General features: G+C 33.4%; 1 protein-coding gene across 6 annotated transcripts in view; it reads right to left on the bottom strand.

Annotated features, from left to right (window-relative positions):
• The window catches only part of LOC145254652 (inositol 1,4,5-trisphosphate-gated calcium channel ITPR3-like), a 1,190,449-nt gene that overhangs the window by 430,380 nt on the left and 734,310 nt on the right, over positions 1-25,759 (bottom strand). For all 6 annotated transcript variants that reach the window (XM_080113294.1, XM_080113292.1, XM_080113293.1 and 3 more), the window contains exons 19-20: positions 18,540-18,662; positions 8,253-8,357 (exon numbers count right to left, since the gene is read on the bottom strand). In XM_080113294.1, coding sequence (XP_079969420.1) covers positions 8,253-8,357; positions 18,540-18,662 — 228 coding nt within the window. The remainder of the gene's footprint in view (positions 1-8,252; positions 8,358-18,539; positions 18,663-25,759) is intronic.

Raw genomic sequence — 25,759 nt, forward strand, 5'->3', positions numbered from 1 at the left:
AATAAATATCTAACTCATTTGTTTGGATTTATGATGGAGACAACCAGATTGTTTCCAAACTTTTGTCTGCACATAAATTCAATTAATATGTATCGAGCTTCCGGCTGGTTACGCATTCTCTCTTTTTGCGTTGTTTTCAACAGCTGTGAGTCGCATCTGCGATCAACACTCGGCCTTTTCTGTCGGTTCTCCTTAGCAGTCGGTTGCGACAGCGCCAACTTCACAAAAATCCGGGTCAAATAATGTATAAGTGCTTTCAAAATCAACTGCAAAATCTCGTGGCAGATCATCTCTTCTCACTTCCACATCTGGTTTCTTACAAAAGAGACACCGTCGTTAGTCTCTCTTTATATCCTTGAGTATCCCTTCCATAGAATGGAACTAGATTAAGCTTTGACAATTTATAAAACATTCGTCGTACAACGAAAGAACTCCCTTTCTTCCTCTGTTTGCCGAACACCAGGCCAAATTTCCACAAAACTGAATTTCTATGCTAAGATTTCATATATATATATATATATATATATATATATATATATATATATATATATATATATATATATATATATATATATATATATATATTTGTGGTGCTAATGCGCTTACTGATCCGCGATATTTTTTAAATCGTATTTCCCAGTTTAATTAAAATTTTATATGTTTTTTTTATTCAATTGTAAGGTTAAAGTACAGAATAGGTACAAAACAACCCCCTCCCCATGTTAAGAATGGCTTTTTAAATGATACCGTTATTATTTCAGCACGGATCAATAAGTGCATGAGTACCATATATATATATAATTATAAAACTCATATGACCTTGTAACGAGTGATGTACCCCACTTTCTGGTTTACGTCATCCGGTTGCGCATGCGCGCATAAATATTAACCCATAACAACGTAAACAAATAAACACAAATCGTTTCTTTAGCAGATTTTGACCTGCGCACTGAAATATTAACGTTATTATTTTGAAATTATTATTTAACATGGGAAGAGTTGGGGTGTTTTTCAGCTATTCTTTATTACAACTATACTGTTGCTATTTTCTTACAACTAAACAACTTTAACCCATTGACAAATATAAGAGCAATTGTAGTAAAACCAAGACTACTACTACTACTACTACTACTACTAATACTACTACTACTACTACTATTATTATTATTATTATTATTACTACTCTATATCCATCCCTTTTCCTTCCTTCTTTTTTAATTTTTTTTTTACATTTCTAGATACAAAATAGTTGTGTGAATTTGTTGACACATTTACTAATCTGTTTCAATATTAGTTTTATTTTATTTCATTTATTTAGGTTTTATTTTTTTTGCTTTAGGTTTTATTAATTATTTTGTTTAGATTTTAAGTTTCTATAAGTTGGTTGAAGGAATCCCATATGGGTTTTTCATTCTTATATTTCTCATCGATAGGTTCATGGGCGTTTTTGCTGCTAAATGGCTTATGTCGGCGTTCGATTCGTAGGAAAATCATGTTTAATTTTCGATTTTTGAGCGATTATTCGGAAAAATAGGTAACTTTACACGAATAAGGAGGATTTTTTTCATGTTTGAGTGATTCGTCCATGATTTTTCATCTTAATATACTTTCATAGAAATGTTTCTGTTATGTAAAAAAAACCCTATTTTCTTTACGTCAGAAATGTCACGCTCATACATGAATTCCATAGCTAACACAACATACTGACCCAACGGGTCACGGGTAGTCTAGTATATATATATATATATATATATATATATATATATATATATATATATATCTGTAGAAATATATTTTCTTATAATATATACCAATCCTTATTTAAGAAGCTCAATGTAATTACAGAGCACCATCTATATATATAAAAGCGAAAATGTGTGTATGTATGTATGTATGTAAGTTTGTTTGTATGTGTGTTTGTAACTTTCAACATGGGTCACGGATTTTCACGAGATTGGTATCATTTTAAAGCTCAGTCCTTCCCCCGACAAATATCGAAAAATTGACCAAAAAAATTAATCCCTTCACCCTAAAATCATCAGTTCTCTACAGGGAGGGGTCAACAAAAACCGTCCTCTCATGACAAGTTCGCTTCTACGCATTAGCAAATGACGTCGGAACATGATTTAGTTTAAATATTAAAAAACCGACTTAATTTTGTCAACGTCGTCTTAGCTCAGTTCATTAGAGCGCGGCCTCATTATCTAAAGTTTTTGGGTTCGAATCGTAGTGTGAGATGTCTTCTTTTTTTTTCGATTTTTAAAGGTTTAATATTGAAACAGGGTTGTTTAAGCCATTTTTCACGTTCTATGTTTTTTTTTGTTTTTTTTTTTCAGCTGTTTTAAAGAAGGTTTAACGTTCGTTTTTCTATTTTTTTTTCCCATTACATTCGCGTTTTCTTTTTTGTTTTTGTTTTTCCGATTTTTATATTTAAGATCGTTCGTTCGCCATACGTAAGTTTTTTTGTTTTTTTTTCTCGATTTTTAAAGTTTAACATTTATCTTATATAAAATATTTAATAATTTACTATTTAATATTTAAAAATATTTACTTCGCTTATTCTTATGTTTTGATTTTCAACCCCCACCCTGCCCGAGCACACACACCTCTAAACACCCGGGCAACGCCAGGTACGCCCCGCTAGTAGTGAATAAATGACAAAAAACAATATTCCAAAATTCATGATGTTGACAATTTATTTCTTTAATTCAGTTTACATTTACAATTCTTGACAGTGTCTGTTTCGTTTTGTTTAAAATTCAAAATGGCATAATAGAAACATATTAAAGGTATTTGCAGCTTCTCTTCCAGATTTCAGACTTTAATGATATCAAATTACACTTCATTTCCTTTTGACGGATTGATTATTGCTATTTCTTCTGATAAGTTAAGGGCATAATAGATTCACGGATTGATATAATAGTAAAGTGATTAATTTTGCGCTACGAAACAGATACTGTCAAGAATTGTAAATGTCAACTGAATTAAAAGAATAAATTGTAAGATCATCAACATCATGAATTTTGAAATATATTTTTTGTCATTTATTCACTATATATATATATATATATATATATATATATATATATATATATATATAGGTATATAATTATGTACTATAATGATTATTAAATACCTACATACATTATTGTTTCATCATTTTGGGAATCATCAGTGCAGGGTGTCGCGATTAACACCAGTCGATAGATTCGAACCCGGAAACAAAAGCAATCTCTGGCTTCATTAGCAAGGACCTAATCAATTCGGTTACCGCTTACCGCGAGAAATATTGTTGAAATTTAAACATTTATTTATTAAATGCTTTAAAACGTCTGTCAAATCATTATATGATGATTCGCATATGAGAGCTAAATTGACCGACTTTTTAATTCAACTGAAAGTGCTCAACGATAAGAAACGAGTTTCTTAAAGGGGGTGACATTATATATATATATATATATATATATATATATATATATATATATATACTAGCAAAAGTACCCGTCGTTGACTGGGTTCAAAATCAGCCTACAGAAAATGGACTCTGATTTATGAAAGTATGATAGGTTATGAAAAGGAAGGGTTGTAAATTTGGGTTGAATTTGGGGGTATCGAAACCAAAGCAAAATATGATGAAAGTAAAAATAAAATAGATAAACCCCATAATTTATGATACCATACCTGTTCACACTGAAACACTTATCACAATATTCTGTGGATCTATATTAAAAAAACCTTGTTACACTTTGTGACCTATTTCCATTCTATGGAAGTCAGGTGCGAACGAACGCCCCATAATTTTATTATACCATATTTCTTCAAACTGAAACATAATTATCAAAGCATACTTACGCAGATAAATATGAAAAGTCTTTATTAAAGTTTGTGCCTATTTCCATTCTATGGAGGCCAAGCGCGAACGCAGACCCTACAATTTTATTATACTATCTCTATTTAAGTTAAAACATACTTATCAAAGTATTCTTATGTACATCTATATCAAAAACACTTGTAAACATTTTTTAAATTTTTTATCTCCATACTTTGTGGACCATGCGCGAACGCAAACCCCACAATTTTAATGAACCACCGTTCTGCCAGATCAAACATACCCATTCCTGTGTTTTGATACATCGTCTATCATTATATGTAATCAGTTTTTTAAAATAGTCCACCATATAGGAGCCTATTCGTGACCACACACACACACACACACACACACACACACACACACACACACACACACACACACACACACACACACACACACACACACACACACACAGACAGACACACACACACACACACACACAGACAGACACACACACACATTCAGCTTTATATTATAGATATATATATAAAGAGAGAGAGAGAAAGAGATAACAGTTATAAAAGGCTATCATAGTGCAAGACATAGAAATATGTCATTGTTAATACTGAGCAAATAGTTATCTTTAAAAAATATTTTTTCATTTTCGCAATAGTACATTTTTTTTTATTCACAACTTGTACTCCGTATGCAACTGTTTTATGTAATATATTTCTATATAACATTCTTTATTAAAATCAGGTGTTTTACATTTGAAACTTGAGATGGGCTGATAATGTTTTTGCAAATAAATACATAAATAAATACATTCTGCGTAAATCTACAAAAATCGTAGGTCCATATTAATGACTCATGTCACAATCAACACAGGAATCGACGGTGCATGTAAAAGACACCTAAGCGTTTTTTTTTTTACAAAACAAATAGGCGGTTATTCTCTAAATTAATAAGTAAAGTCCAAATTTCATTGCGATTTTCCGACATTTTTTCCGTCATTTATTGCTGAAGATTTTCTCATGCTTAACAGATGCGCTTTGCTTGTAAATATCCGTATTACACGAGAGTTGGTTCCCCATCATTAATAACACAAAGTACTTCATTTGAATCGAGACTTTCTTTTTTCATGATGAAAGTTCCAGCGCTCTTTTTCATATTCCTTCTGAGTCGTCACGATTTAGTAAACCATATACAGTGACACGCATATTGAACACATGTTTTTATAACTCTATTTTATGTTCGCCATTTCGCTTGATATTTGGTAAGTAATATCTTATAAAGTTGGCTCAGTTGTATGCGAAAGGGAAATTAAAACCTAATGGTTGAATTCATTTTTTAATCAAAGTTCAAACTTATCATATGCAAAGCTATTGAATGCATAACGTTTTTTTTTTCAAATTTCCGATAGAAACTTTGTATTTTAAAAGACTTTAAAAATTCAAATTTTCGATAGTATTGGAATGTTATATCTGATCAATCAAAGAAACACAAACTGTAATAATCATTTGCCTCTTTGGTATGTATTCTGCACTTCAAGGATTTAAAATCGCAAAAATATAAAGAATTATCCAGAGATTTGCATGATAAAATGATTGGACATCACAAAGGAAGACAAAGTTACCGAAAAATGACCAAAGAACTGAATCTAGCACTAAGTACAGTAAGGAATATTATCAAAAAGTATAAAAAGTATTGCGATGCTAGAGTAAATCTTCTAAGAAACGAAAGACCGAGAAAAATAAAAGAATTCCTCAAGGTAGATTATCATGTTGCATATTGCACACGCGTAACGATTGTTGACAAGTCTTCAAAACAAGAAACATGTCATCAGAAATCATAACATTCAAAGAAATAATACAGAAGGTTTAGAAGTTCAACCGACCACATTTTCGAAAATGTAAACAGCCAAATTGGGTTTGTCCTTGAAACATTTTTGGAAAAAGATTTTGTCAATATAAACAAATGAAATCAGATTAAACCACAACAAAGGAAGCCGACCGGTTGTCATCACTCGTCAACGAGCCACCTACCACTTCACATCTCTCTCTCTCTCTCTCTCTCTCTCTCTCTCTCTTTCTCTCTATAGCACACTGTGAAGACATTGTTGAGAGAATAAATTGTCATTCTTTTTTTATAAAACAAAATTGTTAATGTAATTATTTTGAAAAAAAAAATCGCTATATATACATTCGTCAAGCATTTGACACCAGATTAAACAGATTAAATAGACGAGGAAATAAACACCTGCAGCATAACGCAACAATCAGTAATGTGCAAAAACCATTCATTGCTCGTTCTAAAATTAAAACTGATCTTGAAAATGCTAAAATTATTACAAATAAATAAAACATCAGTAAATCTCTATATCGTACAAGCTTTCATTCAAAATCAACAATAAAAATGCTCCTACTGAAATCAAAATATGTCAAAGACCGCTTGAAGTTAAACAACCTTCTTCTTCGTATTTAGCAGTTTTGAAAAAATATTGGTTTTAAGTTAATATTATAAGGATATTTTGAACTATGAACAATATATTTCTTTTATGCTGTTTGTTTGTCTGTTCCACTTTTTCCCAGAAACTAGTCTGGCTTAAATTTTACATGTATCTTTGTTATTCGGTGCAGGGAACTAAGTATTATAGTATCCGTTCGATTCACAGTTCGATGCAAAGTAGGAGATTAATAAAGATTAATATTTAATGTAAAAAATGTGAATAAATTTAACAATATTCAATCATGTTTTTTGAACAAATAACGCAGTTCTTATTCTGAGTTCACAGACTATAACTTTTGTCCTTTTATAATGAGTTCTAAAGTCTAAGTAATATATATATATATATATATATATATATATTAATATACATATATATTAATATATATATATTAATATATTTATTAATATATATATATATATTAATATACATAGTAATATACAAGTGTTTTCGGCCAAAATTTGTTTTGTTTATTTAAAAAAAATCTAGGAAGGGTCAGTCTACACACACATAAAGTTTGGTGAGTTTAACTTTTATTTTGTGGAAGTTATTCCAATTTAAAGATAGGACCCTTATTTTGGCCCACCCTATATATATATATATATATATATATATATATATATATATATATATATATATATACACAGGGTGTCCGTAAAGTTACTATACAGTCTTATTGTTTTATTGCATTATATTTGTATTCACAGGTAATATTTTTTTTTTTTACAGGTTTATTTAATCAAGCATGTATAGTAACTTTACGGACACCCTGCATATATATATATATATATATATATATATATATATATATATATATATATATTAATATATATATATATTAAAATATATATATTAATATATATATATATATATATATTAATATATATTAATATACATATATTTATATTAATATATATATATTATATATATTAATGTATATATATATTAATATATACATATGTTAATATATATATATTAAATTATATATATTAATATATATTAATATATATATATATCAATATATATATTAATATATATATATTAATATATATATTAATATATATTAATATATATATTAATATATATGTATTAATATATATATATATTTATATATATTATATATATATTAATATATATATTAATATATATATATATTAATATAGATATATATTAATATATATATATTAATATATATATTAATATATATATATTAATATATATATATATTAATATAAATATATATATATATATTATGTAATATATATATTCATATATATATATATTAATTATATTAATATATATATATTAATATTAATGTATATATATTAATATTCATATATATATATATATATATATATATATATATATATATATATATATATATATATATATGTGTGTGTGCACACATACACACATATGTATGTGTATGTGTCTGTGGATTTGTAAGTGTGTGTATCTGTGTGCGTGCGTCCGTCTGTGGATTTTTAAGAGGAGAAAGAAAAATATTACTAAAAGAAGTGACATCAGAAAATCTAGAGAACCCCCACCCCCAAAGATTACGAAATTGTGGCGAGCAGAATAAAAATCGGAAGACAAAGGGAGAAAACTAATAAGAGCCAATAATAAGAAAGAGCAAAAACAGCAATAAATAAGAGGGAAGAAACAATGTAAGATGCTGAAAAACAACAGAGAAAAATGAAGAAGAAAGAGAAGAAGTAAAATAACAGAAAAACGCAGAAGAAATAAAAAAAAGAAAAAATTTAACAAAAGAATGAAAAAGAGAAGAAATAGGACGCCAGGTCAACGAGAAGAGAAAGAGAAAAACTCATCGGATTTCCCGTCGAAAACCATTTCTCTCTTTTTTTTTCTCCCACAAATGTTTAAATCTGCAAAGCTTTTGTTTTTTATATGAAACGAATAATTTGCCGAACTTACCCTGTCTTTTTGAAGCCATCGTTGTACAATGTAGGTTTGGTTATTTGGAATGGCTATCTCGTCGCAGACACAAAGTACCTGCAGCAGGTCAAGGAATCGGTAGTTCTGTAAAGTAAGATCAAAGTGAGAATGAGAAAAAGGCAAGAACATTTGAAAAGACAAATGTAATGTTGAATTAAAAACATAATAATATTAACTTTAATAAGAAAACTTTTATTCCACTTGTCGTTACATGCTAAATTTAAAATAATAGATTGTCTTGCCACATAAAGAGCTTAAAGGATCATAGAAATTAACCAGAATGCAGAAAGTGAAAATAAGCCAGGGTTGAGTACGATAGATACAAGGTTATGTTTTCTTCGTTTTAATGATAAAATGATAAATCTTCCCCGAAACGTTGCTTATTCTCTCCTGATGACCCGATATTATCTGTAAGATAAAATACCCCCACAAAAAATGACTATATAAAGTTTACGAGTAAAACCTCCCAAAACTAAGATATGCAATGAAATGTCCGCAAAAACGATAAACAGCATCCTATACAAAGGAAAAACTAAGATGAAGATAGCCCTAGAAAGGCGTGTTTTCCCTCTTGATATTAACTTTATCCGAAATGGATTACTTCATAAATAGAAAATAGTTAATAAGCATCATAATATACAAGCATATAAGGTAAGCTGTTTCTTTCAAAACACAACATCTGTTGTTCGCTTACTTCACGGCGAGTTTCTGCTACTGTTCTGGTAGTAATTCTTATCCTGTGTGTAACTATTCTCTACGATATATTTTGACGTAAATTTGTTTATTACCCCGTGAGTGGTTCAAATCTTTTGAAACCCGTTTAGACTTAGGCGCTAGTAATATTGTCTTATATGGACAACAATACTGCCAGCCCTTTAGTCATTCTTGCCCTCCGTGACACCAGTACATTGTAATACGCGCGTATGCAAATGCATATGAAATGCGAAATGATGTCACTATAAGAAAAAAAAACTATAAAAAGGAAGAAGTGCACGTTAGAGAATACATCACAGTCGTAATGAGAAGTTACGCGTAGCAGGAGAATAGGAAAGATATATGTCGTTTTTTAAAATATGAGTTCAAATTATTCTTTGTCCCCGTCGTTTTGCGACGGAGACTGCATACAACGTGTGTAAACGAATACTGCGGTACAATATGACTACTTCTTGCATAGTTATAGTCTTCTATGACACCTTGTTATGATATATTAGCAAGATTAATCCATTTAATGAAAACCATGTTTTGTTTGTGGAATTTCCACGGGTCTCGCTGATTAGTAACACTTCACATATGCAAAGACTTCAACCATGAAACAACTTGTATAACGATCATAGAAATATACCAAATACATGAGATTACATAAACTTTAGACATGTTAATGCAAAAGTACACTTGAGATGTTTTATTATTTTAATTATATTTTTTTTAATTGGATGTTTAACACCACAGGAAATTTGTTTTACGAAGAACGCCCATGAAGAAATAAAAACCCTGTGTATTTATTTAATAGATGTGTCTATCGGTCTGTAAATCTTTCACATTTCATTCTGAAATAGTATTTTAATCTTATTTTATACTAGCATGGGTGGCCGGCGTTGCCCGGGTGGCTAGTGGTGTGTACTGAGCAAAAAAAAAAAAAAAAAAAAGACAAAAGGGTAGTAGGCAGGCAGGCTCGAAACCGTTACGCAACGAAGGAAAAGAACGTGAAAAAAAGTGACGCCAAACCGGAAGTGACGAATGTTTAAATTAAGGCTAGTCAATCAAAAAGACGGGGATGACTTTCGAAAATATCGGCGAAAAAAGAGACCCCTCCCTGTAAAAACGTGCTCAGTTGAGAGTGAAGGAACTAATGTTTTTAGCCAATTTTTCGAGATTTGTCGTCCGAAGGGTCGAGCTTCAAAACTATACCGATCTTGTGAAAATCCGTCGCCTTCGTCGAAAGTTTTATACATACATACATACATACATACATACATAATGATGATTGCAACGTCTTGTCAGTCGAGTTCCACTCCCCCATGAGCCCAAAAATGACTTTCATCGCCACAGGATCATTTTAATAGACAAATGCCTGAGGGAGTATCTAAATACAGGTGATGTTACAGGGTATTAGCTTTTTACGACAGCTAAGTATCTCTCTCGGTTCATAATGTTGAGATCCAGCAACAAGCAAGAGCAAGATAGCCAGCAACAAGTTAAACTGCAGACCAGCTTAATGTGGGTACTGGTCTCCCGCTTTATGGTTTTTTAAATCAGAGATTTGCTTCTCCTAGAAAGGTTGCCTTCACCACGGCTTACGGGAGCCCTCTCCACCCCAACACACACATACATACACACAAACACACACGGTGCTAGTTGTCCGTTGACCCCGAAAAAGGGTTCATTCGCTTTTTGGACGGTCTTGTTTTTAATCCTTCAGGGAGACTAGCAACCCTCCTCACCAAACAATCTGGTGGGGAAACCAGTTTAATCGCCGGTGACCCGACCATGAGGCAGGTAGTACTGAGTTACATGGTACCAGTAGCATATGACATGACCTGACATACATACATACATTTAAACATACAGGTGAGATTTATATTATAGATGCGTCTAATCGTCACTACGTCTGTAAAGCTTATGAAAAAGCACTTGTAGATGCATCAGATATCACAATGAAAAGTCTGGCCCGTTCGTCAGTCGGTTCCTCAGAGTGTAACTCTGAGGTCTGAAATAGCAATTTTGTTTGTCTGTATCGCTGAAGTTTGAAGTAGCATTTCTATTGATTTGTCACGCTCAAGTTTGAAAAGATTTTTGTGATCTATCACGCAGAGGTTTTTAACGTCATTTTCGTTGATCTGTCACGCTTAAGTTTAAAATAGTACATTTGTTGAACTGCAACACTGATGTTTGAAACATAATTTTTGTTAGTCTGTCAGCAGGAGTATGAACAGCACTTTTTTGGTCTGGCGCGCTAAAGTTTCCAGTACAATTTTTTTTTATCTATCATGCTGAAGTTAGAATAAGAATTTTGTCTGCCATGCAGAAGTATAGACAACGTTTTATTGGTCTCTAACGCTTATGTTTGAAATAACATGTAGTTTTTCTGTCATGCTGTGGTTTGAAATATAACTTTTGTTGGTCTGTTATGCTGACGTTTGAAATAGCATTTTTTTTATTTGTCACGTTTGAAATAGGATTTTGTTGATTTGTCACGCTTAAGTGTAAATAGCATTTTTCGGTCTGTCACGTTGAAGTTTGAAATAGCAGTTGCATTGATCTGCCACGTTGAATTTTGAAGTAGCATTTTGTTGATTTGTATCTGTGTAGTATTGTATAGCGTTTTGTTAATTTTCATGCTGGTGTTTGAAATAAAACGTTTGTATGTCTATCCGCTGAAGTTTGAATTTGCATTTTTATGTGCTCGTCATGCTGAAGTTTGAATTTGCATTTTTATGTGCTCGTCATGCTGAAGTTTGAAAAATAATTTTTGTTGTTCTGTCATGTTGAAGTTTGAAACAACATATTTTTGGTTTGTCTCGCTGAAGCTTAAAACAGCATTTTTGTTGATTTGTAACGCTAAAGTTTGAAACATCAGTTTTGTAAGTCTGCCAGGACGAATTATAAATGACATATTTTGGTCTATACCGCGGAAGCTGGATGCGTCAATTTTTGTAGATCTTTCACGTTAGAGTGTAAAATAGCATTTTGTTTGTGTGTCAAACTGAAGATTGAAATAGTATTTTTGTTGGTCTGCCATGCTGACGTTTGAAATAGAAGTATTGTTGATTTGTCATGCTGAAACTTGTAGTAATTGTGTTGGTTGATCAGACTTTGCACAGAAATAGCACTTTGGTAATCTGTCAAGGTGAAGTTAGAAATAACATTATTGTTGGTCTTTCACGCTTAAGTTTTAAACAGCATTTTTTAATCTGTCAGGGTAATGTGTAAAACAGCGTTATTGTTGGTCTGCTACGCCGATGTATTTTTTGGTTTATTACGCTAGGGTTTTAAGTGCAGGGTGGAATGATAAAATGGTCCCCCAGAAAAGACGGCATGATTCAATTTCCGTTTGATGAAAATAGTTTGTTTTTTCTACTAATCTACTAATTGGCCAGTTGTGTACAAATCCCAAGAGGGATAAGAGCATTCTATCATGCCTGAAAGGGACATAATGTTCAACGAGTGAGATCGTAGATACACTGGTGTACTCGTGTACAACTCTACCGATCCAAGTCATGATAACAGGACCATTGCCAGCATCCTCAATATGCATCGCTGGATTGCCACGAACAACAGGGGCGTGACTAGGGTGATGAAAACAAAGTTTCCAGTCACGGTTATGGTCTTTGGTGTGGTTTCAAATGAAGGCCACGTCATGTCACATCATATCTTTGAAGTCGTCTTGAAAATTAACGCCAAAATCTACTGGATGTGTTGAAGTTGATTTTGTGCAATTCGGTGGTCTCTGCAAATTCCTGAGTGTGGCAGCAGGACTCGGCGCCGGCTCACAAGTTCAAAGAGGCCCATGATTGGTTTCAGAAAGATAGCTACGACTTTGTACCCTTTTCTCACAGCCCCCCCCTTCTCTCCCGACCTGAACCCGCTGGATTACTTTGTTTCGTCATATGTCGAGAATATCACCAACATGACTTCCCACAACCCAACAGCCAGCCTGATCGCTGCCATCCGCCAAGTATTCACCGAGCTCTTGCCGCCGTTTATGGAAAATGCATGCTCGTATCGAGATGGTGATTGAGGCTGAAGGTGGCTTCATTGAATATATATCAGCTCTACTATATAATCAAGTTACTTGAATTGAATTTTCAATATAAGTTTTAAAATAAAGCTGTTGTGTTTTTCTTTTGAGCGACAATTTTATCGTTCCACCCTATAGTATTTTTCTTGATTTGTCACAGTGAACTTTTAAGAAACATTTTTTATATCTAGCATGCTGAACTTTGAAAGGATATTTATATTTGTCTGTCACGCTAAAGTTTGCAATAGCATTTTTGGTCTGTCACCTTGAAGTTTGAAATAGCGCTCCTGTTTATTTTCCTCGTAATTATTTGAAAAGACACTTTCGTTGGTCTGTCACCCTAAAAATTGAAACATAATTTTTATTTGTCTGTACCGATGAATAATTAATAGCTGAAGTTTGAAGTTACGATTAAATTGGTGTGTCTGTCATTATTACGTTTTAAATATCATTTCGGTCGGTCTGTGACGCTAAAGTTTGAAATAGTATTTTTATTAGTCAATCACTCTGAAGTTTGAAAATTATTTTTTAAATCTAGCACGTATCTACTGGAAATGTGCAGCAGTACTGGAACCTTGGCAAGTCTGATTCTTACTCAGCTTCAATAGAGAAACAAGGGTTATTGCTCTCGAGAAATCGATAGAAAACGGCTCTTGCGATAACACAGCATAATTTACAACGGTTTTAGAATACAGTGGAGAATGCCGGAAATTACTGATGGCTTCCTGTCACTTGGCCTCCCGGGTAACATCACTGGTAATTGTCAGTAAGAACTCACTGATAATAGATTGTATGAAAACACCTGGTGAACCAAACTAAATGAAATAATGATAATAAATAGCATTTTAGACGCATCAAAAGAAATGGTCAGTGATGCACTGTTAGTAACGCCGGTTCTAAATACGTTTGGATCATATTGACTATGACGCTAAATCCTTCACGACTGAGACAATTTGTATTTTGTATTTTTGTTCCTTTTCTCCACGTTCAAACACGACCCTGGTGTCTTACTCTGCCCGTGGGGAGGAATCGTAAATAGGTACTCTGACCTAAAATCATCCGATTATGTTGTCCTCTTGAAAGCAAATTGTTACATCTTAACATAACAAAACTTTTCAATGGTCAAACATACATTGACCTGCAGCTTCCAGCCTTCGCCAAGAAGAATATTTTACACATAACTGAACCTTTTATGGTTGAGCAAGTAACTTCCGTACATAAGAATCCTTATGTTATGGGGATATTTTCGTCTCTTTTTCAACAGAATCGATTTGAAAATAGTGCATGCTGTATTTGTGCCAGTTAGATAGCTTTTGCTCCTACTAAGCCTACTATCCCTATTTTTGCAAAACTCATGCACAACAACTGTACGGCAAAGCATTTGTAACCGATTTATAATTTTGTGATACAAGATATTTCATGTATTCCTTCGACATTGTCAACTAATTCTCAGTATCTGTTTTTCTGTTCGGGTTATCCAGTATGATGTATTCCTCATGTGGATCTGTTTGCTTTCAATTTATACTGTGTCGTGCTGTGCGAGTACATAATTGAACTGATGCTATTTCTAGTAAATTTTGTGCTTTTAGGCCCACCACGAATTTCCAAATACGTCATAAATTAGGTTCTTTGTGATTCGTGTCTCTTGGTGTGACTTGTCTGAACTTTTATGAAATACGTTAACTAGAAATTATCAGGGAATTAGGCTCGCAAAGATATTTCATCATAATAGTCAAGTAAGTAACTGTGAGACGCAAAAAAATGTTGACTCGAAGCAAAGTTATTTGCGATGACTACTATTGCCTAATAAAGCTTCAGGTATACCATAAAAAACAAATTTTAAATTTCTTCACCAAATATTTAATGAATTCCTTTGGAATAATAATAATAAGAATCTTCATGTTTTTCTGGTTTATTTGAGATATATATATTTTTATATATTTCGATCTAATATCGTTCTTAAAAATACCAATTACAGTTTTATTAGTGCAAAAGGCACATCTGATTAAGTGTAAATAACATAGTTTTTTTTTATTCTCATATCATCCTTTTTAAAGTTTGATATTAATCAATAGTTTTCGGTACAATAATTTTCAGGTTACACATTTTGTTGAACAATTTTTTGTTGAGGCACAAATCTTTTTCCAAGAAAATAAACGAGATGCGAGAACATGCAGGATTCAGGCGGTTAACCGTTCCGAACAATCGCCAACAATAGCTTAGCAGAAGTGGCGTAGAAGAGACGCAAGAGAGAAAAAGAGTGATCTGAATGAGCTGATTTCAAATCACTTAAAACGATGCTAATCTTTTCTGGCAAACCTGCTTTCGTATCATCTCTCCATTGCCATCCTCATAGACTCGGTGAACTAATTTATGAATTATGGTCCAATGGAGAACCGCTATGAAACCAGTGAGAAGCGTCCAAGCGATTAATGACGTCTTAGGAAACATAGAGCCGAAGAGATCGATACCGAAGTATCCAGTGTGTAGGAGGATGTGCAGCGGTTGCGTGTTACTTTTGTAGTCGGGGTTACCAATTTAGGTCCCCACGGAGGAATTACTAATTTGTTGGACCTGACCGTGGATTCACTAAATTGTAATGGTGTGAGTCGGCGTTCACCATTTCATAATCGGGATCTATCAGTTTTCATTCAGGACCTATGTCGTTGTTTTCTTTTTCTAGATGCGCCTATCCGGGACTGAGAGATACGGACCCGTCGGTCGGTCACTACCTTTAAAGTTTTAAATGAGCTTCTTCATATATAAACGCATAATTCAATGTACGTATCTTCATACGCTTCTTGAATATATTATAAAGTTTTATTGTTTTTTAGTAATGAAGCTATAAATCTGTTGAGCTCATGTAAATTGTTAATTCCCTCTTTTAAAAGTACGAGTTATCTGCGTTGCTACCTTCGTATTGAAGGCTCAAAAACGATGGACTAGGTGTTTGGTATCACCCTACAACATGACAACAAACCGACGACGTTACGCTATTCATTGCAAGAACATATCAACAGTGCAAGGTTGCTTTCCTCAAACAAATTAGATAACACACACACACGTGCGCGTGAACTCACAGACATATAATAGATATATGCAAGTTGTAATCCTTTTTTAAGCTCTCTTGTGAAAATAAAAAAAAATTTTTTTTATTTCAGATAAAAAATAACTTTATTCGAAAAGAACTTTTAAAAAAATAAAAAAAAAACACCAGTATAAATATTTTGAAAAAAATTCATTTCTTTCTTTCGTTGGAATAGTATTTTTATTATTCTCCTCCTCCTTCTCTTTCTCCTCCTCTCCTCTTTCTCCTCCTCCTCCTCCTCATCATCATCATCTATCTTATCTATCTATCTATCTATCTATCTATCTATCTATATATATATATATATATATATATATATATATATACTCTACGAATACGAGATTAGTATTGGTTACAGAGAGCTCGATATGGGAATCTAAAACGGTCTTAATTATTGGGTTTGAAACCGACGGTATCAATGACTTATCTCATCAAAAACTTTCTGTAAACAAAATATAATACGCTCTTATTTTCGAATTTTCCTTATAATTGAGCACACTGCTGGATTTCTTTTTATAAAAAAAAATGAATTATATATATATATATATATATATATATATATATATATATATATATATATATATATATATATATATATATATAGGGGACGTAGGTGTATGATATGGGAGGCTACCCAAAGCGCGAAAATTAACAACACTGACTTGGATGGCATATGACTTGATTTGGTTTATGCATATGGATCTGCGCCTCATCAAATGATTCAATTATCCTTTCAGATGGACTATATCCCAGAGGGAATACGCAAGATGCTTGCAAGATATTTTGATGGGTTTCATATGCAGTTTACCACAAATGAATACGCGACAAACTGGATAAGGCTCAATTGTGATGGGATGCACAGTATCACTTATATTTTAGTTTTTGCGATGCAAATAATTTTAAAGGCCGAAGGAGGTAGGTTCACGTTGGCCAAAACGGTTTGTTCCTTGCTAATCGAATCAGAAATGGCTTCGCGGGCTGGGTTCGAATCTCCCGACTGGTAGTAATCATTAACTCCGGCATTGATTATTCCCGCAAGGATGGGGCATTAGAGTCTATAGGTATTAAAAATAAATATAGTAATAATCATACACACACATATATATATATTGTTTTCTTTTGGTTTTAGCGATATGTTTTCAATTATTTACGAAAGTGCATTTTTACCTAAATGCGAGCTGGGAATAATTTTCCCTTTTAACCAATTTGGTACCCCCACATGGGGAGCGGTATATATATATTATTTTTAAAATGTAATTATCCACTGACACGGGTTTCGTTGTCTACGACTCATCGGAGTGGCTGTATCTAGCGAGATTCGAAATCGGGACCCCACGGTAATGAGCCAAAACCCTTACCCCTGGACCATCTCGCCAACTGTCTTGATATATCGCGATTTACTTAGATGTTGTTTTATTTTGGTTTTAGCGATATGTTTTGAATGAATTCATTTATGAAAAGGAACAAAAACCGAGCGAGTTATGTGTTCATCAACGTTTCGTATTAATTTCGAGAAAGTCTCGAAAAAACAATACGTTGATGAACACATAATTCGTTTTTTATTTCTTTATTTTGTCGTCGGAATACCTTTTCCATTATTCTTATATATATATATATATATATATATATATATATATATATATATATATATATATATATATGTTTAAAGAAAAAATAGAAAAAACCGAATGAAATTATTAAAAAAATCAACGTTTCGTCCTTGTCTCAGAGGACATCTTCAGGATAATTGAAATAAAAATGTGATAAAAGAAAAAGTCATAGATCGTGCGAAAAAAGACAGTTTTTTAAAATCCAACCCATGTCGGGAAAGGACGAATATGTGGCACACATATTCGTCCTTTCCCGACATGGGTTGGATTTTAAAAAACTGTCTTTTTTCGCACGATCTATGACTTTTTCTTTTATCACATTTTTATTTCAATTATCCTGAAGATGTCCTCTGAGACAAGGACGAAACGTTGATTTTTTTAATAATTTCATTCGGTTTTTTCTATTTTTTCTTTAAACATAACGTCAACCACCGCTGGTACATTTTTTCATTCCTTATACATATATATATATATATATATATATATATTGATACGAAGATTAAAAGTATATAAATTTTCTCCATGAAAAGAATGTAAATAGTTGTTTAACGTTGATGATTACTGTTATTGTAGATAACAGAAACAAAAGAAGATAAAGAAAACTTCTTACTAAATGACCCAAAGAACACTCTAACTCCCTAAATCAGCAACCCCATACTCTCCGAAATAGATTTGTATCTCCGTATAATAAACTTCCTTCAACTGCGGCCACAGCGACCACCACGATGTGCAGCCTTGAATGTCCAAGATTTAAGCTAAGTAAATTTTTATCCACTATTTTCGTATGGAACTAAAAACGAAACAAATGTTAACAATGTTTTATTTCTTACTTGGTTTTTCTGTAAAAGACCGACGAATTCATCAATTTGTGCGTGTGTAATTCGATCGACGATTTTTCGTTTGTCTCGGATTAACTCAACAATCATTTGCGCCACATTAAGGCCGATGCCTCCCTGAAATTAAAAAAAAGAAAGAAAATGCATCTTATTTATTCAATTTTAATAACAAAATTGGAGAAAAATAATTGTCCTGTGAAAAATTAAAATGGAGCAATAAAGTCCTCTTTATTCCTTATTTTCGTCGCATTAATGGCTACAAAAACTTTCGAATGTGCTAAGACCTCAAACATACCGCATATTTTTTCTTTTTGTAAATTTTGAGGTTTACAAAAACAATGCGTAATATGTCACGACCGGCTGGACCATAGCCATCTTTTCTGCATAGTGTTATGGAGAAAATGACGACAGTTTTCAGCGTAACACAATAAAACAACGAAAAAGAAAATGAAGAAGGGTTTCTTTTCAAATTAGCCTGCACCTCAAAAAATGCAACACAGATATATGAGTGGTCAAGGATAGATCAACTTTACGACTTTTGTTAACATTAACAAAAACGATAATAGATTAAAGTAGTTTGCTTGAAGCATTGTTTTACGTTTATATAATAAGGAATTTAAGTTTATAGAAGGCAGAATAATGCAAAGGCGTGACTGATAGACTCAAACTGACACAAATTAAGATGTAATGGTAGAACCATCTATGCAGATGTACGTGTGAAAGTCGACCACGCGTTGACGCACGGAAAACATCTTTGACATAACACCGGATTGCCTGACGCAAGTAAGAATATCATCCATGTGAAATATTGTATAAAACGTATGTATAGAGTTGAAGGATAATTTTGTAACCTGTAAAAAAAAAAAAAAAAAAAAAAAAAAAAAACGACACTACAGTTTATTTTTATAATTTTATTGAAAAAAATCAATTCGGGAAACTTGATTATGTAATCGAGCTGACATTTATTAAATGTAGCCCTTTCAGCCTCAATCACCGCCCCGATACGGATCTGGAACGGTAAGCATTCCTTTTCCACTAGCGCAGGCGGGAACTCGGCGAATACTCGGCGAATGGTGACGATCAGGCTGGCTTTACTGCTGTGAGAGGTCATGTTGGTGATGTACAAACATTGCGTGCGACTTTTTCATTGCTGATTGAAGAATTCAATTTTATATAGTCACTTCACGTCGTTGTCTTTTGTGCACGTTCTGGTTACTCCTTTTTACTCTTGATCACCAATTCCTGCCTATTCAACAATAATTACTCATTATTTCCTCTTTACCAATTTTTCCCCCATTTTTCTTCGTACTCTTTTTTCGTTTATCTATGTTTTCTCATTTCAAGTATTTTAGTTACTAAATCCGATTTTAACCACTGAAATAGGCGTTTTTTCTAACAAATTTATTTTGAATCCAATCACCTTTTTCGTTCATACGTTGTCGCTTCACTCTTTTAAATTATCACATCACCTCCTTAGAAGCATCATAACGTGAACACAACTTTTTGTTTACACAATCATTTTTCGCGGTTTTCGTTTTCATGAAATTCTGAGAGGAAAAAAAATGCGTCGACAGAAAAATAGTTAAACTTTGTCTAAGGTTCGCGTTATTATTTTCATTAATATACCCTTTGTTTCGTTGATTACACATTATCGATTATCTAAATACATATAGAACAACATAAACTTTAAATCGAATTAAAGCAACTCAAGATCACAAACTTCGCAGATGCAAACTTCAAAAATGTACCATATCAAGAGCGCTCCAAAAGTAATGCATTTATTCCACCCGAATAGATCAGAAGAAATTGCAAACTGCATTCTTATGATACTGAACTTATGCATCCATGACCTGAAAGTTTCATCTCTCTGTTATAAATATTGACGGTGTGGTATTTTCAGAAAGCAACTTTTGTTTTGGACGTGCGTCAGAAGCAGAGATGCGTCATTGAATTCCTGACAAAAGTGCATTAATTATAGTGACTACGAGTATGTAGAAAAAATAAATTCTAGAGTACAAAAGGTTGCTTGTCTTAATGGCACCACTCCCGTCTTTGTAGCTATTCAACTGTTTGGATTTTAAAAAATACTAGATACTAAAATCAATCTATCGTTATGATCATTATACAATGGAGAGGAAACACCTTAGAGACTAATCCTGTCAAGACTCAAAAGACAACCCATTTGTTTACAGAGGGGAGGACTCTTTTAACGGACGTGAATAGTCTCCAAGACCTTCAGATGAAATAACGAACGAGCGTGACTTAGGATAGAAAATGAGCAACTGCTGAAATTCATTGCACATCGCGAGGTTTTAAGCAAATGTTCCGTTATAGCAGAACCATACGTATTATTCAAAGCATCCGTTTGTTGGTATATTCAATTCCTGATTTGCTAGGTATATGTTGTTGGACGCGACCATCTAATCTAAGGGTCATTTTGCCAACATAGTTGGGACTGCAAGTACATTTAATATATATATATATATATATATATATATATATATATATATATATATATATATAATTATTTACTATAATAATAAGTAAATACCAACAGATACTAGTGTTCCATGTTTCATCTTTTCGGGAATCATCAATGCAGTGTGTCAAGATTATATACATACATATATATATATATATATATATATATATATATATATATATATATATATATATATATATATATATATATATATATATATACGTGAGTGGTGTGTGAGCGCGTGCAGGGATGTATATATGTAGGTATGTAGTTGTGTGGGTGCAGATGCATGACATCTACTATTAAAGATGCAAAAAAATGGATTCCGTAATTCTAAATTATTTACTATAAAATGGCAGCTATGATCATTCCCCCCCCACCCGTCTACGTCCGCCGCCGACTGGCATCTGTCAATTTTTTAAGGAGATTTACTTGCCGCTAATTATAATTCCAAAACCTAAGTGGAATTTGACGGAACTGTGCAAAATGTTTACTATAGGCCTTCGGACTGCACGGAATAAAAGTAAATAATAAAAGTAGTTTATTCGTCTATCTTCATCTGCTTCCCCCCCTCTCTCTCTCTCTCTCATTCTATCAAGAGCTATATATATATATATATATATATATATATATATGTGTGTGTGTGTGTGTCTGTATATATATATATATATATATATATATACATAGCTCTTGACAGAATGTCTTGATAGAATATCTTGATATACATATCTTGCGCTTGATAAAATGTATGTATATATACATATATATATATACTTATATATATATATATATATATATATAATTTTAAAAGTCCACGTAATCTTATGGGATAGTTATTTAAAGATTATGAGTGCTTTTTAAAGCAGGAAAACGATGTTACTTTTTTGTATTTAATATTTTAGTATTTTTATTATGTTTTTTTGATATTTCAAGCGGTCTTCCACTGTTGATCACAAAATAGTATCGAAATGAAAATGAAAGACGTTGAAAAAACTTGAAATTTGTAGTATGGTCAACGTTCATTGCTAGCAACAATGTTCGAAAAATTTCACGTGAAATATTTTAGTCGTTTTTCGAAGAAGAATGTACTTTTATTTTTTTTTCTAACATGTTGGAACGTAATAGCGTTTAATTCAAATGGCAAAAAAAGAGGCTCAATTGATTTCAATATGTTTAATGAACTTGAAACAAAATTGTTGAAGGGTAAAAATAATGTAATTAATAGTTATCATAATGATAGTACAGTAAAGTATTAATAACAAAGGAGATAGTTCTAAATAATTAGAATGAACCTCCCCACGAGGGCAGAAGGTTTGTTGGGCATTACCTGGTATGTGCGTGACTGCGTATGCGAAGTGATCAAATGAATTGCTACTTCGATCACGAATGGCGAGCATGAAAAGCTGGCAAAATCCTACTCTAGCATATGATGTGTGAGATTGTAGATTCAGTGAACGGAATGATCCAGTTTGTGAGGACTGGTGCCTGGACGGCCGGGACTGAAAATATGGGTCGATTCGAGTGCGCTAACTACCAGCCTTGCATTGGAAAGACACGTGACGGTAGTGTAGGACGCTTGTTGGCTACGACTCGGAAATGATGCGCAACATATTAATCTGGTCGAACTGGATGCTGTGTTGAAGAGAATTAACAGTAACAGACCATGGTGTTGCACGTAGAGACATACTCTGCATGTGTGTGCAACTGGGTATCGGAAACTCTCAGCGGGAAAACACGAGTTCACATTAAGACTGCCAGTGAGATGCTCAGTCGGAGACGATTAAGCACACTCCAAGAATTAATAAAGGAATACGAGCTTTTAGAGGACATAAAATTGGTTGCGTCAATTCACATGGCCAACCAATTGACGCGCGTGCCACAGTGGTGGTTCAATGCCATGCAGAAAAACGGAACCCAGGGCCCTGATCGGTACAGTGCATGTTCTAAGATGGACGTGGTCTGCAGCATGGCCATTCACAGAAACAGTGACCACCCAGGAGTGCGATGTACCGCTTATTTCGGCAGAAGAGTTCGCACTGCCACGAGGAAAACAACAGGCATGTTAGCTTTAAGAAGGTGCGAAAAATGTCAATTAATAGATCCAGTGTCAGTCCACTGTGAGAAAATAAAATTAGAGGTGGACAGTGATTGTCAACGGTTTGGGATGGACATTACGCATTACGATGCTTACCATTTCCTAAATATTACAAATTGTGGCCCGTTCCGATTTTCAGTGTAGAAGCGATTAGCAAGAAAGGACACAGCAAGCGTGATTCGTGGTCTTTTTGAACGTTGCTCACCTCAGAAACTACTCATGTATAATGACACAGCTTTCCGCAGTGAGTAATTCAGGATATTCGCAGACAAACAAGGCTCAGTGCCACCTTGAAGTAGGGGGCAACTATCGGAGACATAAATTGCAGGGACATTATGAAGGGAGTTGAGCAGCAAGATGTCTGTCTGCATTACACTTGAACTTCTGCATGTCAGTGCAGTTGGAGAAGCAGAATCCCGGAAGGGAGTTCCAAAGTCTACTATCTGGAGGAGAAACTATTTGAGTAGAAGGCTTTCTTATACCTAGGGATATCTATTGTATAAGGGTGAGATTTAGCTGCTTGTTGTTTGTCGGGAGTATTTACGTCGAAGGAGTGCAAGTGCTTGTAGTTCGTCAGAGCATTCACCATTAAAATACTTGTAGAACAGGCAGAGGGATGCAATATTTCATCGATGGGACAGAGGCTGAAGCTTAGATGATAGTACAGGACTTATCATGTTGGCGACTCTCTTTTGAACCCTGTCCAGGAGTGAGAGACTAGTAGCAGATACACCAGCCTTAATGTGACAACAGTGTGAGCCTGCGATTTCGTTGTGCATACGTCTCGGCCGGGAATGGCATAACCAAGCGGTCCAACGGCACTGTGAAACAAATCGCTACAAGGATGCGCTATTCCATACTAGAGCCCGTCTACTGTTACAATGCGAATGTTAAACCGAACGACTCCTATTTGACCGCACCAGCCAATGCCAGTTACAGTTATGAGGTCCGGGTGATGGGAGTTGATGTTATGCATCCATCAGTAGGTCCTGAGCACAATCCCTACGAGATTAGAGATTGCATTTAAGTGAAAACATCAGAAAGTCACTATATGGCGAAATTTGCCTAGAATCGGATAACGAGATAATAAGTCCTCAGTCTGTCCTGGTGGATTGCATGTCCGGACATGCGAAGGACCTGCACGCATGCTACATTATCCTTTCATCAGAAGATTATGAGAGTAGAACATCTTCGGAGAACGGGCCAAAGAGTTTGGTAGACGACAATGATGAAACAGAGCTGAATGATTTTCTCAAAGCAAAAGTGAAAGCATATGCTCTTGAGGAAGCCCACAGTTCTGAAGAAACCCTACTTCTTCGAAGGAGTACCTAACAAAAACGATCACCAGAGGGATATTGCCTATTTGATCATGATATCGGGGTGGGTGTATAAACAGCGTTGAGAGTCACAGCAATAAGCGCCTATGGTTGGAGTGTTCCCCCTATGGAGAAACACTGGCACTCGAACCTGGAACTCGTTCTAAACAAAGCATAATACAAAAATAAGATGAATGCAAATTTAAGCGCTATCGGGGTTCGGGGGGGGGCAGCTTAAAAAGACGTTTCTTTCACGAGAGTGAAGTTATCTCATTAACGTGAGGTTGTTGTCAGTTGGGAAGAGGATGAAAGAAAAAATATGACGGTTACTTGGGGAAGAAGCAAGTGAGTGGCGGAAGAGAATAATTCATCGTTTTATCGTGGGAGACACACGAACACAACTTCGACGTCGTTTGTCCACAACTTTAAAATGTTATGCTACACAGTATGATTAAAATGAGAGAGATGGCGGATAGACAAACATATGAGGCACTTTTAAAACCTCTATTTTATTATTTTATTATCCACAATATCCGTATGATGTATATATATATATATATATATATATATATATATATATATATATATATATATATATATATATATATATACACTAGCCAACTCATGCATCTGTTTTACATTAATATTTGTTATTAGAAGGGCTTCATAACCGGTCTTGGATATGACCTTAAACTATATCCGAAGGTGAGGCCCCAGCTTGCGGGCTTTGGGGAGTGTGGAGCCACTCCTTAATTGCCATTGCTCCCAGGTCCACTCTGACCCGGAGTGGTAGTACCTGTTAGGGTCCCAACTATTGGTTAAATAGAAATCGACTTAAAAAAATATATTCTATTAATAACTTTTCCTTCAAAATCACTGGATTCGGCATTAAATAACCTGAAAAGAGTTGATATGCTGTAAAACAAAAACGATCAAACAACCAGTTTCACAACGGATGTTGTGGATAATAAATAATAAAATAGAGTATATATATATATATATATATATATATATATATATATATATATATGTATATATATATATATATATATATATATATATATATATATATATATATATATATATATATATATATATAATCGAATTCTATTCATTATTCGTTTTCCTCGTAATTATTTTTGTTTCCCGATGATACTTTAGTAGCAATAAAAATAGATATGGGCGAAATGTTTTTTTGTCCTCAAAGAAATGACCAATAATGCGACTGAGAAAAAATAAATAAATAAGAAATAAAAAAAAATAAAAAAACGCGCGAACCAATTTGAAACGTCATTAACTTTCTCACCGACGCATTTGTTTT

Source organism: Euprymna scolopes, chromosome 30, assembly GCF_053919585.1.
Source record: "Euprymna scolopes isolate OS-2025 chromosome 30, ASM5391958v1, whole genome shotgun sequence".
NCBI classification, from domain to species: domain Eukaryota; kingdom Metazoa; phylum Mollusca; class Cephalopoda; order Sepiida; family Sepiolidae; genus Euprymna; species Euprymna scolopes.